The 13,163-nt window shown below is 37.6% G+C and overlaps 1 protein-coding gene across 1 annotated transcript; it reads right to left on the minus strand.

The window, feature by feature from the left end:
• Positions 1 to 210: 210 nt before the first annotated feature.
• On the minus strand, positions 211 to 12,448 carry LOC113782555 (subtilisin-like protease SBT5.6). Its single transcript, XM_027328442.1, has 10 exons — positions 12,374 to 12,448; positions 12,083 to 12,275; positions 10,854 to 11,036; positions 10,385 to 10,496; positions 7,957 to 8,509; positions 7,524 to 7,621; positions 7,073 to 7,418; positions 6,201 to 6,414; positions 5,992 to 6,072; positions 211 to 656 (listed from the first exon to the last, which is right to left on the minus strand). The coding sequence occupies exons 1-10, from the start codon at positions 12,446 to 12,448 to the stop codon at positions 211 to 213; spliced, it is 2,301 nt and encodes a 766-aa protein (XP_027184243.1).
• Between the last annotated feature and the right edge of the window lie 715 nt (positions 12,449 to 13,163).

A 13,163-nucleotide genomic window follows, 5' to 3' on the forward strand; every position in this document is an offset into this window, starting at 1 on the left:
TAATACTATATATATATATATATATATATATGTTGCAAATGAGATGCAAGCAACATTTCTCAAAAGGGATGACCACTTCAAACTATAATTTCCTTCTCATTTTATTATGCAAGAAGAAATTACAATACCTGAATACTCAGAACAAGAGAAACATTAATGACATCTTATATTGGTCAAGTAACACAAGTACAATTGGAATTTTCAAGAAAGTCATGCTGCTGATACTACAATAGGACTTCTAACAACATGACCAGCTCCATCACTCCACGCATACCGTCCAAATTCAAACTTTGTCTCCTGTATGCTTCCAGCAACTTTTACTGTAATACTGAAGCTTTGCTTTTCCCCTGTTTTACTAAAGTAGAGTTTTGTTGGAAGGATTTTAACAGTATAGCCCGGGGGTGGTACAATGCTTACTGTGTAAGTACTATTACCCGTACCAACATTTGTGACAGTTCTACTCACAGTCATGGTGCCATTGAGTTTTGCAATTGCAAGTGAAGGGTAATTAAGATTACTGGGAGGAGGGACATGCTTTGGACATTTGAATGATGGATCGAGAAAAGCTGTGCCACTACTACAAAGGAAGAGAAGGTAATCAGTGTAACTTGCATCATAAACAAGTCCAGGATCTGCAGCTTTTGATGGTTGAAAATGTTGAAGCCGCAATTGCTGACCAGAAGAATTGTGGTTCGTCCCACATCGGAGGAAAGCTGAGGATGCCTTCCGTTTTGAGCCTATAAATATAGGCCTCATATGTTGAAGTTAATTGCACCACTCAAGAGAGTTATATGGGCTATTAGCTTCTTGAGTCATCTAGCCCATTCAGTTAAATATTTTAGGCTCTCTTGATTTGAGTTTAGGAATATTTTCTAAACTCTTTTGTAAGTGCCTATTGGCCTAGGAACCACTTTCCTACGGTCTTTTGTATTTCTTCTTCATAGTAGAAATATTGCTCCTCCCTCGCCCGTGGACGTAGGTCAATTTGACCGAACCACGTAAATCTTCTGTGTCTTTTATTTGCTTTGTTATCCGTCTTTATATGGTCGGTTTTACCGCCTAATTATTATATGGCTGGTATCTACCGCCTATCTATTATATGGTCGGTTATACCGCCTACTTTGTGCTAACTTGAGTTTGTCTATTCCTGGCCCGGTCCTAACAAACTGGTATCAGAGCTGGTTGTTATATTTTGCAAGACAGGTTCATCTGGTGGGGCCCGTTCATCTGGTGGGGTCCGTCCATCCTGTGGGGCCCACTCATCCTGTGGGGTCCGTTTATCCGTGGGGCCCGCTCACCTTGTGGGGTCCTTTCATCCCGTGGGGCCCGCCTATCTCGTGGGGCCCGCTCACCCTGTGGGGCCCGCTCACGAGACTTGCATATTTGTTTGGCCAGTTTTTTTGAGACAAACTTCAAGTTACAGAATTTGTGGCAACAATGACGATAACAAAGACGGTTGTCGAGAAATTCGACAGGAATGTCAACTTCGGAATGTGGCAGCTCAAGATGGAGGCCATTCTTGTTCAAGACGGAGTTGATCTAGCGATTCACGGAATCGAGAACAAACCAGAAGAAGTCAAGGATGCGGATTTCGCCGATATGGATAAGAAGGCCAGATCCAGCATAATCTTAAATCTCTCCGATGAGGTATTGCGTGAGGTAGCAACGGAGACTTCGGCCAAGGCTATGTGGGATAAATTGAAAGCCTTGTATATGAAGAAGACAGTCGAGAATCGGCTATATTTGAAGCAGAGTTTGTACATGCTTCGGATGTCTGAAGGTACATCTATACTCTCCCATCTTGATAAATTTGATTCCATTATTATGGATTTGGGGAATATAGATTCGAAAATTGATGATGAAGATCAAGCCCTATTACTTTTGTGTTCCCTTCCCCAGTCTTTTAAGCATTTCCGCGATACTATGATTTATGGAAAGGAAACAATTTTGTATCGGGAAATTAAATCTGCATTAAAATCTAAAGAGCAGATAGATAGGGACATTACTGGGGAAACTAGTGGGAGTCAAGCCGATGGCTTGTTTGTTCGGGGTAGATCTGAAAAGAGAAACACAGAAAATAGAAGTAGATCCAAATCCAGACATAAAAATGTGGTGTGCAATTATTGTAAAAAGAAGGGCCATGTTATTTCTGATTGCTTTAAATTGAAAAATAAAGAAAAGCAAAAAGGGAAATTTGTTGAGAAAAATACTGAATCCGCTGAAGCTAGTATAGCAGCTGATGAGAATGATGGAACCATTTTCTGTGCAACGGAAAATAATTTTAGGTCTAACAATGAGTGGATTTTAGATTCGGGTTGTTCATATCATATGTGTCCCAATAGGGACTGGTTTTCAACATATGAATCAGCTGAAGGTGGAGTTGTCTTAATGGGCAACAACGCTGTTTGTAAAGTTGTTGGCAAAGGCACAATCCGGATTAAAATGTACGATGGTATTGTGAGGACGCTCACAGATGTTAGACATGTTCCAGATTTGAAGAAAAATCTCATCTCTTTGGGCACTCTTGAGTCTATCGGGTGCAGGTATTCAGGTGGAGACGGAGTTCTCAAAATCACTCGAGGAGCTCTTGTTGTTATGAAGGCACACAGATCTGGTACTTTGTATATTTTGCAGGGATCTACTGTTACAGGTGCTGCTGCTGTTTCAACATCATCTTTGTCAGATACAGACATCACCAAATTATGGCATATGCGTTTGGGGCACATGAGCGAAAAAGGCTTAGGCATACTAAGCAAAAGGGGACTTCTTTGTGGTCAAAGTACCGGGCCATTGGAATTCTGTGAACATTGTATTTTTGGGAAGCAGAAAAGAGTCAGCTTCAGTTCACCAGCAATTCACAAGACAAAAGGTACTCTCGATTACATTCATTCAGATCTATGGGGTCCTTCTCGTGCTTCTTCTAAAGGTGGTGCCAGGTACATGTTGACTTTCATTGATGATTATTCAAGGAAAGTTTGGGTATATTTTCTTAAGCATAAAAATGATGTTTTCCTAACTTTCAAGCAATGGAAAGTTTTGATTGAGAAACAAACAGGAAAGCATATTAAGCGGTTGAGAACAGATAATGGCATGGAATTTTGTGGAGGTGAATTTAATGAATTCTGCAAGAATGAAGGAATTGTTCGGCATCACACCGTCAGGATGACGCCTCAACAAAATGGTGTGGCCGAACGTATGAACAGAACTCTTTTGGAGAGAGCAAGATGTATGATTTCCAATGCAGGGTTGACAAACGACTTTTGGGCAGAGGCGATCAATATGGCCTGTTATATTGTCAACCGTTCTCCTTCTGCATCTCTTGATTTCAAAACTCCTGAGGAAGTTTGGTCAGGTACTCCTGCTGATTACTCCAATTTAAAAGTTTTTGGGTGTCCAGCATACATGCACGTGAATGATGGAAAATTGGAGCCTAGGGCTAAAAAGTGCATTTTTCTTGGGTATGCTTCTGGGGTGAAAGGATATAGATTATGGTGTCCTGATCCCAAATCTCCAAAATTTGTGATCAGTAGAGATGTTACTTTTGATGAATTGTGTATGTTATCTTCCAAGAAGGAGTCTTCCAGTCCTTGTACTACTGATAGTACACAGAAGCAGGTGGAGCTTGATATTGGCAGTTCTGGTCCTTCTCAGACCAAATCTTCTATTCAAATGCCAGTAGATACACCTGAATCTACTGTTGAAGATAGTTCTGAAGAAGAAGAGTATTCCATAGCCAGAGATAGAGCAAGGAGAGACATTCGACCACCACAAAGATATGCAAATTTAGTTGCATATGCTTTGTCTGTTGCAGAAGAAACTGATGCAGTTGGTGAGCCTTCCACCTATTCAGAAGCAGTTTCTTGTGATGATTCTGCAAAGTGGTTGATTGCGATGAATGAAGAAATTGAATCTCTTCATCGTAATGAAACTTGGGTTCTTGTAAAGCCGCCGTCAGCTAAGAAAATTGTTGGATGCAAATGGGTCTTCAAGAAGAAGGAAGGTATTCCAGGGGTTGAAGATGCAAGATATAAAGCACGATTGGTTGCAAAGGGCTATAGTCAGGTACAAGGTGTTGATTTTAATGATATATTCTCACCTGTTGTTAAACATAGCTCTATTCGTGTTTTGCTTGCTTTAGTAGCCATGTATAATTTGGAGTTAGAGCAGCTTGATGTTAAGACAGCTTTCTTACATGGCGAACTTGAAGAACAAATTTATATGAAACAACCCCAGGGTTTTGAGATTGAAGGTAAGGAAGACCATGTTTGCTTATTGAAGAAATCCTTATATGGATTGAAGCAGTCTCCAAGACAATGGTATAAAAGGTTTGATTCCTTTATGTTGGGTCATGGTTATTTGAGGAGCATGTATGATAGTTGTGTTTACTTCCGGAAGTTAAATGATGGTTCTTTCATTTATTTGCTGCTTTATGTTGATGACATGCTCATTGCTGCCAAGAATTTGTCAGAAATTCACACTTTGAAACTGCAGTTAAATAGTGAATTTGAAATGAAAGATTTAGGAGCAGCTAAGAAAATTCTTGGCATGGATATCAAGAGAGATCGAGGAGTAGGGAAGTTGTTCTTGACCCAGAAAAATTACCTTGAGAAAGTTTTGGAGCGTTTTGGCATGAAAGATGCTAAACCAATATCTACTCCTCTTGCTAGCCATTTTCGGCTATCTGCTGCTCAATCACCAAAATCAGATGAAGAGGAAGATTATATGGCACGGGTTCCTTATTCCAGTGCAGTCGGCAGTATTATGTATGCAATGGTTTGTACTCGTCCAGATATTGCACAAGCAGTCAGTGTTGTTAGCAGATATATGTCTTGTCCTGGTAAAACACATTGGCAGGCTGTGAAGTGGATTCTCAGATACTTGCGAGGTACTTCAAATGCATGTTTGGAGTTTGGAAGAAATAATAACACTTTGGTTGGTTTTGTAGACTCAGACTACGCTGGGGATCTTGACAGGAGAAGATCACTTTCAGGCTATGTATTTTGCATTGGCGGTTGTGCTGTTAGTTGGAAAGCTACTCTACAACCTGTCGTAGCTTTGTCTACTACAGAAGCAGAATATATGGCTGTGACCGAGGCAATCAAAGAAGCCTTGTGGTTGAAGAGTTTATTTAGCGAGCTAAGTCTATATCAAGGTGTTACTGATATTCACTGTGATAGTCAAAGTGCCATACACTTGACTAAAGATCAGATGTATCATGAGAGGACGAAACATATTGATGTGAAGTATCACTTCATTCGGGATATCATTGCTGAGGGAAAAGTCCTTATTCAGAAAATCAATACTAAGGACAATCCAGCCGATATGTTTACGAAACCTCTTCCAGTTTACAAGTTCAAGCAGTGCTTGGATTTGGTTGGTGTTCATTGTTGGTGATTTAAGCCCATTGGGGCTTATGTGAAGAAGGTGGAGCATTTTTTACTATTATCGATGTTGGGAACTCACCAAGGTGGAGATTTGTTGAAGCCGCAATTGCTGACCAGAAGAATTGTGGTTCGTCCCACATCGGAGGAAAGCTGAGGATGCCTTCCGTTTTGAGCCTATAAATATAGGCCTCATATGTTGAAGTTAATTGCACCACTCAAGAGAGTTATATGGGCTATTAGCTTCTTGAGTCATCTAGCCCATTCAGTTAAATATTTTAGGCTCTCTTGATTTGAGTTTAGGAATATTTTCTAAACTCTTTTGTAAGTGCCTATTGGCCTAGGAACCACTTTCCTACGGTCTTTTGTATTTCTTCTTCATAGTAGAAATATTGCTCCTCCCTCGCCCGTGGACGTAGGTCAATTTGACCGAACCACGTAAATCTTCTGTGTCTTTTATTTGCTTTGTTATCCGTCTTTATATGGTCGGTTTTACCGCCTAATTATTATATGGCTGGTATCTACCGCCTATCTATTATATGGTCGGTTATACCGCCTACTTTGTGCTAACTTGAGTTTGTCTATTCCTGGCCCGGTCCTAACAGAAAATGGCCAGCCCCGTAGTGAAAAGGAGTTGCTATATTTCCCGCTGCATCTGTTATTGGTATCTGTACATTGTTTACCCTTCTTGCTGTGTAAAGAAAGTCAAAAAAAAATTTGTACAGATGAGGCGAAGAAGAAATAACATACTAACCTATGTGTCAATTAGAGATTATACTGAAGAGGTGTAAAAACTAAAAAGTAATAGAAATGTACAACCTGTGGTCATTAGAGAAGATCTTATTGCAGCACTACTCCAATCAGGATGTATAGCTTTTAACAATGCAGCTACGGCAGAAACATGTGGGCAAGACATAGAAGTTCCTGATGCAATGTTATACTTAACAACTCGATGATCTTGAAGCAGCTGAGTTGGAGGCGATGCCTCAGTCCACGCGGCCAATATGTTTAGTCCTGGAGCAGTAATATCTGGCTGGTAGAATGAAAGAATTCAACCAACTATTGTTAATAATATGAATATTTTGTGGAAAAGAAAACTAATCAATTTAAATATTTGAATTTTAAAATCCATGAGAGAACTGAGCAAAACTAGATTGGAAAAAAATAAAATGAAATGGGTATTTCTATCATAAGCTTAAATGGCTAATCTCGTGGATGTTTGACAAAAGTGTAAGTATTTTGGTTAAGAAGCATAACTATTCTTATTTTGCTGGACGAGTTAAACTTGTTGAGTTATAAGTTTTAAGGAATTGAGTAAAAGAGAACAGCTACAATTCTTTCTATTATGCATCTGGAGATGAAAAAAAAAAGATAACAGAATACTAAATTTGGATGAGAAAAACTTTTTTAGAGCACGGTAAGTTAGCTTATTCCAAATGATAATATATCATTTTCTATGTAATAGACATGAAACGGTTAACAACACAAAGGTTACTCATACCCTTCTCAAAATAGGGTGGAAGGAAGAAACACTAATATTTCTATGCAGAATAACACCTGTATTGTTTTGAATCTTTTGAATTCCTTCCCCCCAAGTGCAAGAATATTGTTCCGTTACCAAATTATGGATCGCATTAATTTACTTCAACAATAATTACCTAGAGAATTTTCATGTTAAACAGTAAAATTACCTTGAGAATATTTGGTTCAATTCCATTTGGACCTAGTGCTGTGAAAGGAGCCATAAATGGAGCTGGTCCAGTACCAATAATAGTTCTTCCTGGGAAAAGTGTTGCTGTTGGATTTTCATTATTCAATATATAACTCACTATTGTTGCACTATCATTCTGAAGCACAGTTGTTCCAGGGAGTAGGAAAGGGACTTCATATACCCCTTTTCCGAAGTAAGGGTTGCCAAAAATGGCAGCCACTCCCCCTGCTCTTCTTACTTCCAATGCCTGAGAAATGAATCCTACCCTGCAGAAAACAACTTTGCCTTTGACAAGCTTTTTCGAAAGCGTACCAGGAAAGCACCACCTGTAAGGTTTGTTCATAAATGAGTAGAAATGGTGTATATTATCCAAGGTGAAATCTTAAAAAAAAAAAGAGTAAAGAAACTGAAGAAAGGGTGAAAATGGAAACCCGGTAGTCAGATTGGTGGTTTTGCCCGGGATTTCTACATGAACCGCATACACCAAAGGATACTTCTTGGTCTTCCTAAATGGCGTTACTGTACGCCCCTGTTGTGAAGATTAAAAAACAACTTTTGGTATCATATAAACAAAAATAATTTACCATGCATTATTGTTGGAAATGCCACTAAATTTTTTTTATTTGTGCATGTTGCAATTGATGGACAATGACTCTTCTGATTAAAGAAAAGTTTTTTGGCAAAAATAATGAATGGCAAGTACTATATAGCAAATGATATAGTACACTTGTCACCATTTCTTTTACAGTTAGTGATCTATTTGTTAACATATACAGTAAGTGTTCTCTGAGTGTGGTAAAGATCTAAGTGTTCATTCGCAATCTTAATGTTTAATCTTAAGATTGTTGGATTATCTTTTAGTACCTGAACAATCAGGCCATTTCCCAGCACAATTGTTGATTGAAATATTCGATCAATGCTACTAGCACCAACGGAGATGAGCCACGGAGCTACATTTGTCACAGATGATGGAGTTGGCCCTGAATTACCAGCACCGCATACCACGATAATATCTCTCTTCAGGGCATGCAATGATCCAATTGCAGTGCCATCTTCAGCATACGGAAAGCTAGTGTTGCCACCAATGGAGAGGCTAATAACATGAACACCATCCTTGATAGCATCGTCGAAGGCAGCAAGTGTATCACCGTCCGGGCATACTACAACATCTAGAGGATCAGGTTGCCAACAGACTTTATAGATGGCTAGGCGAACAAGAGGAGCGCCACCTGAGGCAGTACCATTGGCGAATCCACCCAAGGAAGAAGCATATGGAACTCTTCGTCCTCCGATAGTTGATGCTGTATGAGTTCCGTGGCCATTTTTGTCTCTAGGTGAACGGAATTCCATTTTTTCCTTAACAGGGCCAAGTTCAGCCTCATAATGCTTTAGATAGTATCGAGCCCCAATTATTTTCCTATAACAAGTAATGGAAAAAAAATTTTCACAAGACTTTTTCATCTTTTCATTAGGCAACATTTATTAGAACAATTCCACCCAACCATAAAAAAAAGGGAATAAAAGGAACCATCTATTAATTGGCAATGATCACATCTGAATTAGAAATTTGGAGTCACCAGAAAATCAAGCAAAAACTCATCTGTGCAAAAACTATCCTGGAGGTTTGTTGGAAGTGTCCGACCAGGCGGTGGTGAAGCTGAATGCCGATAGTTGTTCAAGGGGTAATCCGGGGATGAGTGGCGGTGGGGGGTTGTTCAGGGATTATGCAGGGAGGTTCATGCTTGGGTTTTCGTGTTACTTTGGGGAGACTACAAGTCTTCAGGTGGAGATGAAGTCTCTCCTGTTTGGTGTTCGTTTCGGGGTATCCCGTGACTTAGGAAGGTTGCATCTGGAATCTGATTCACTGGTGTCGGTCCGTATTATTCAGGGAAAGGTTAGGTGTCCTTGGCAGTTACAGAGGGAGTTACTAGAGTTGCAGCAATATAGTCGGTATTTTGAAGCTGTGTCTCACTGCTTTCGGGAGGCTAACAAGCCGGCGGACAGATTGTCTAATGTTAGAGTGGAGGCTAGGTGTACTATGATTTATGAGCACTATAAAGCATTACCTAGGTTGGTGAGGGGTGATATTACCTTAAATGTGTCTGGGTTTCCAAGTTTTCGTAGATGCCGTCGGTAGGGGTTGGCTAGAGATGGTTCAGGGTGATGTTTCTTGTACTCCTGGGGAGGGGATGGTCCCAAAATTTGTCCTTTTTTTGGATGCATGAATAATATTTTTATTTTTATAAAAAAAAGACTGATGTGATTAGCCAATGCACTGAAGGTATTCATTTTTAATTAATATTCTTTCATGTTTCTCTCAATGAATTGTAGGAGGAAACACAAATTGTGAAGAGTAAATTAATGCCCTATGGATCCTTTTGCTAAAAAAAAATGTTAAAGAAGCCTAGATATCTTCTTTTACAAGATACTTCACACAAGTGTTCATGAATATAAATGAGTTTCTTTAAGGGTTAAAGACACTGCCTCCTAACATTTGATGTCCCTTGTACTTTCTCAATTATTTTTGCTGCACTTTACCCCTTCTGTTTAGCCATATCAGCTATTACCATGTTTCAAATTTACCCTCATCTCCATTTTTCTTCATTCTTCTTTTTCTTGTCCAAGCTTCTCATATCACCATATTTAGCAGTGCAAGTTTTTCTTTTGAGAAAATCAAGAACTAAGTTCCAAATATATTCCACTTTTATTGGAAAACAAAAAAATTCAGCGTCTTAATTAAATTCAAAACCTTTGTTATTGTTAAAAATATTCCTCCTCAGAGTAACATTAACAAGCGGAGGTGAGATACCAATGTGATAAAATAGCTCTCATATGCGTGTCATGAACATTTGAAACTTTTGATAGAAAATTTTTGTATTGTTAAAATTACATGGTATTATTATTCTAATAATATTTTTTTATTTTTTGTACATGAAATGATTTTATTTTAAACTCTAAAATAGATTCGAAAGGCACGTGACTTTTTTAATTGGTTAGAATTTACTTTTAAGGACATTCTCCAAAAACAAAAAATGAGATCTTATTTTCAAGTATTGTTTCTACTAATTATTATTTTAAAATCATTAGTTTTTTTTTTTTTTGCGAAATGTTGGTCAAAGGGGGGAATGTAACAAAAATAATGTTACAGGTGAAAGTGCAAACGGCACCAAACTTTAGGGGGTTTAGTGCTTTTAACCCTTCTAATAATGTATTAACTCTTAGCCTGCCTTCTTTCGCATGATTCAATCATGTAAAGGAACCGTTGAATTGAATGAAGAAAAGGGGATCTCACCTATTGCAATGGGAAGAGTTAAAGGCAATCCCTTCTTGACAAGTACCTTTCCAAGATTTTGGAACAGGTTCCATCCCTTCATCGTTAAAACTTCGAGACTCTGGCCATATACCTGGTCAAAATAAAGTATAGATAGATAAAACAATCCTATTTTATGCACAACCAATTCCAAAAATGTGATGTGCTAAGTCAAATATGTTCCACAATCAACCATTCCTGTTAAATTAGCATGCACGCTATCACCTTGTTTTGTCTCTTGCTTTCTCTTGTAATGTTGACCCCGTCGACATATCTTTGTCAAAAAACATTTTTTTTATTATTCATGTTAGACAAAATCATTGTGTTTGCGTGCAAATTGAAAATAGAAAAATTCAAATTTTGAACTTAATACTGAAAACTGAATCTGTATGTATGTCTGTATGCACGTATACTGACACTAGAATTCACCAAAATTATTAGGTAAAGTTACCGCTGTCAAGGACTCCAACGATAACATCTTTGCCGTAGCTAGCTCTCTGAAGTAATTTTTCTCCATTCACACGACTTAAGTCACCATTTGCTTCAAGTAAATTGGTGAAATCCCACGATCTTGTAGTTTGTAGCCGCAATCTTCTTGTTTGGCTACGGAAAACCGAAATCACTCCATCCATTTCTGCCAAGACAAGAGTAGGTTGTTTTCCATAAGCACGGTACAAGACCAGTTAGATGTCTAGGTAGGTTGGCATTAAAATTCTCCCAAACATTAGATGTCTAGGATATAGTACCATACCTTTTGTTTTATGAATGGTAGAATCAGTGGCGGAGCCAGAAATAACTTTTACTGGGAGTAAAGATAATATAGAATATATTTACTTTCTTTTCCCCCTAAAAATAAAGACATAACAACAATATTCATGCAATAAATGAAAATGATAAGAACTCCGCTGTGATTTCATGTAATATCATATTTCAAAATATCCATATAACTCCTATGATTTTATGTAAAGAGGAATTATGATGGATAAAAGCCTCTATTTTTGTTAATTTAAATACCAATAATACTCTTACTTAACTACTAAATGGAAAGAGGATCTAACCACTTAGCATAAAATCATGGAAGATTATGTTGATAAATGCAAAATTATAGGAAATTTAAGTGGATATTATAATTTCATCAAATGCGTTTTGGAGCATAACTGAGCCCATCTTCATAATTGAATGTGTTTTCAATCGGTTTTTCACTTTGTAAAAAAACTTCAGATGAATTATGAGTATATTTTGAAATATTAAGAGAGATGTAATAATATGGAAAACCTGAGGGGATTATTAGTTTGTTTCCCTGTACATATATTCTCAAATCACACCGTCAAAATTTAGAATAATGTGTTTGGTCACTCTCTCTAATTTGGCAGTTAAAATGAATAGGAGGTTAACCAATATTTCACTAATAGGGGTTTGGTGTTAACAAAAAGTGTTAACATTTACCATTATCTATTCATATCTTATTTGGAAAACCTCCCACTCCTCAATTAACTGATTAACTAATTCAATCGCCCACGGTGAGCTATGTGAAGAGTTATGGCCCTTTAGGTAGTTTTCCCTGATAATTGTGGCTAACAGTTTTCCTTTTTTTTTCCTGATTCCGAGGCCCTATATTGGTTTTGGACACCCTTTTTTTTCTTTTTTTTCCCTTTTTTTGTGTTTAATTTCCCTACTAACCTGACACCGTGGAGGCTTGTTCTGGTGTAAGGAATGCCGAGAAGCCATTGATTATGTGTTTGTAGCTATGAATAAGACATGTCTCAGCTTCTTGTTTTGAACCCTTAACAGAATGTAGAAATGAGTGATGGTGTTCCTCTATTTCTTCAATGTTTCTGTTCCCACTGTGCTCTCCAAGGTACACTATATACACCTGCAAGAATTGCAATAATGGAGTGATTAATTAAACTACAGAGAGAGCCAATCAATCAATAAGTTGATAATTCAGGAGATATGAAGTGAAGACTTCACCTGCCGTTCTTCACATAAGGCTTTCATATGAAGACTAATGAGAAGAAAGCATAAAACAACCAAATATTTCTCCATGAATCTTTTGCTGAAATTGCAACTCGTGATGATGAACTTTGCCTATTCCATCATACATTTCTTTTCTTTTCCTCGTAATTTCATGACTGTTCTGCTTCGCCACCCTTACGTAGCAAAAAAGGTTAATCATACTTTGCCCCCCTGAGTTTTGAAGGTAGTCACCTTTTATCACATCAACTTTAAAAATATGCACTTCACTCCCTACATGTGAACTGGTCAAACATTAGAATAGTTAACTCCATCCACAAGACTGATTGTAATGATATTTTTTCCCTTCTATTATTGTTCAAATACAAACTTTGATAGTATATTTATTTAACATTACAAAAGAAATCAATTAACCGAAAAGTCCAATGTGCTTTATTGGTAGTCAAAGTTGAAAATAGAAAAAAAAAATACACTCCTTTTAATATATTCAATAAGAACATAGCAAGAATTTCTCTAGTGAATTTGAAATTTAAAATTTTAGCATGCCCTTACCAGTGGTAGTAAATGAACCGAACCCACTCAAACTGTTTAGGGCTAACAAAAAAAACTTTAACATAGTAATCTAGCTCCTATGTCCCTTTCTCAGTGGGCAAATATAAAATGCACATATTCAAAGTATTATGCATATATTGCCGTTATCCTTTTTCTTTTGTCAAATATCCCGAAAGTGTCACTGTTAAAACGTCTTCTAGATAAAAGTTATTAAGAATCAAGAAAAATTATTTCA

Source organism: Coffea eugenioides, chromosome 9, assembly GCF_003713205.1.
Source record: "Coffea eugenioides isolate CCC68of chromosome 9, Ceug_1.0, whole genome shotgun sequence".
In the NCBI taxonomy this organism is placed as follows: domain Eukaryota; kingdom Viridiplantae; phylum Streptophyta; class Magnoliopsida; order Gentianales; family Rubiaceae; genus Coffea; species Coffea eugenioides.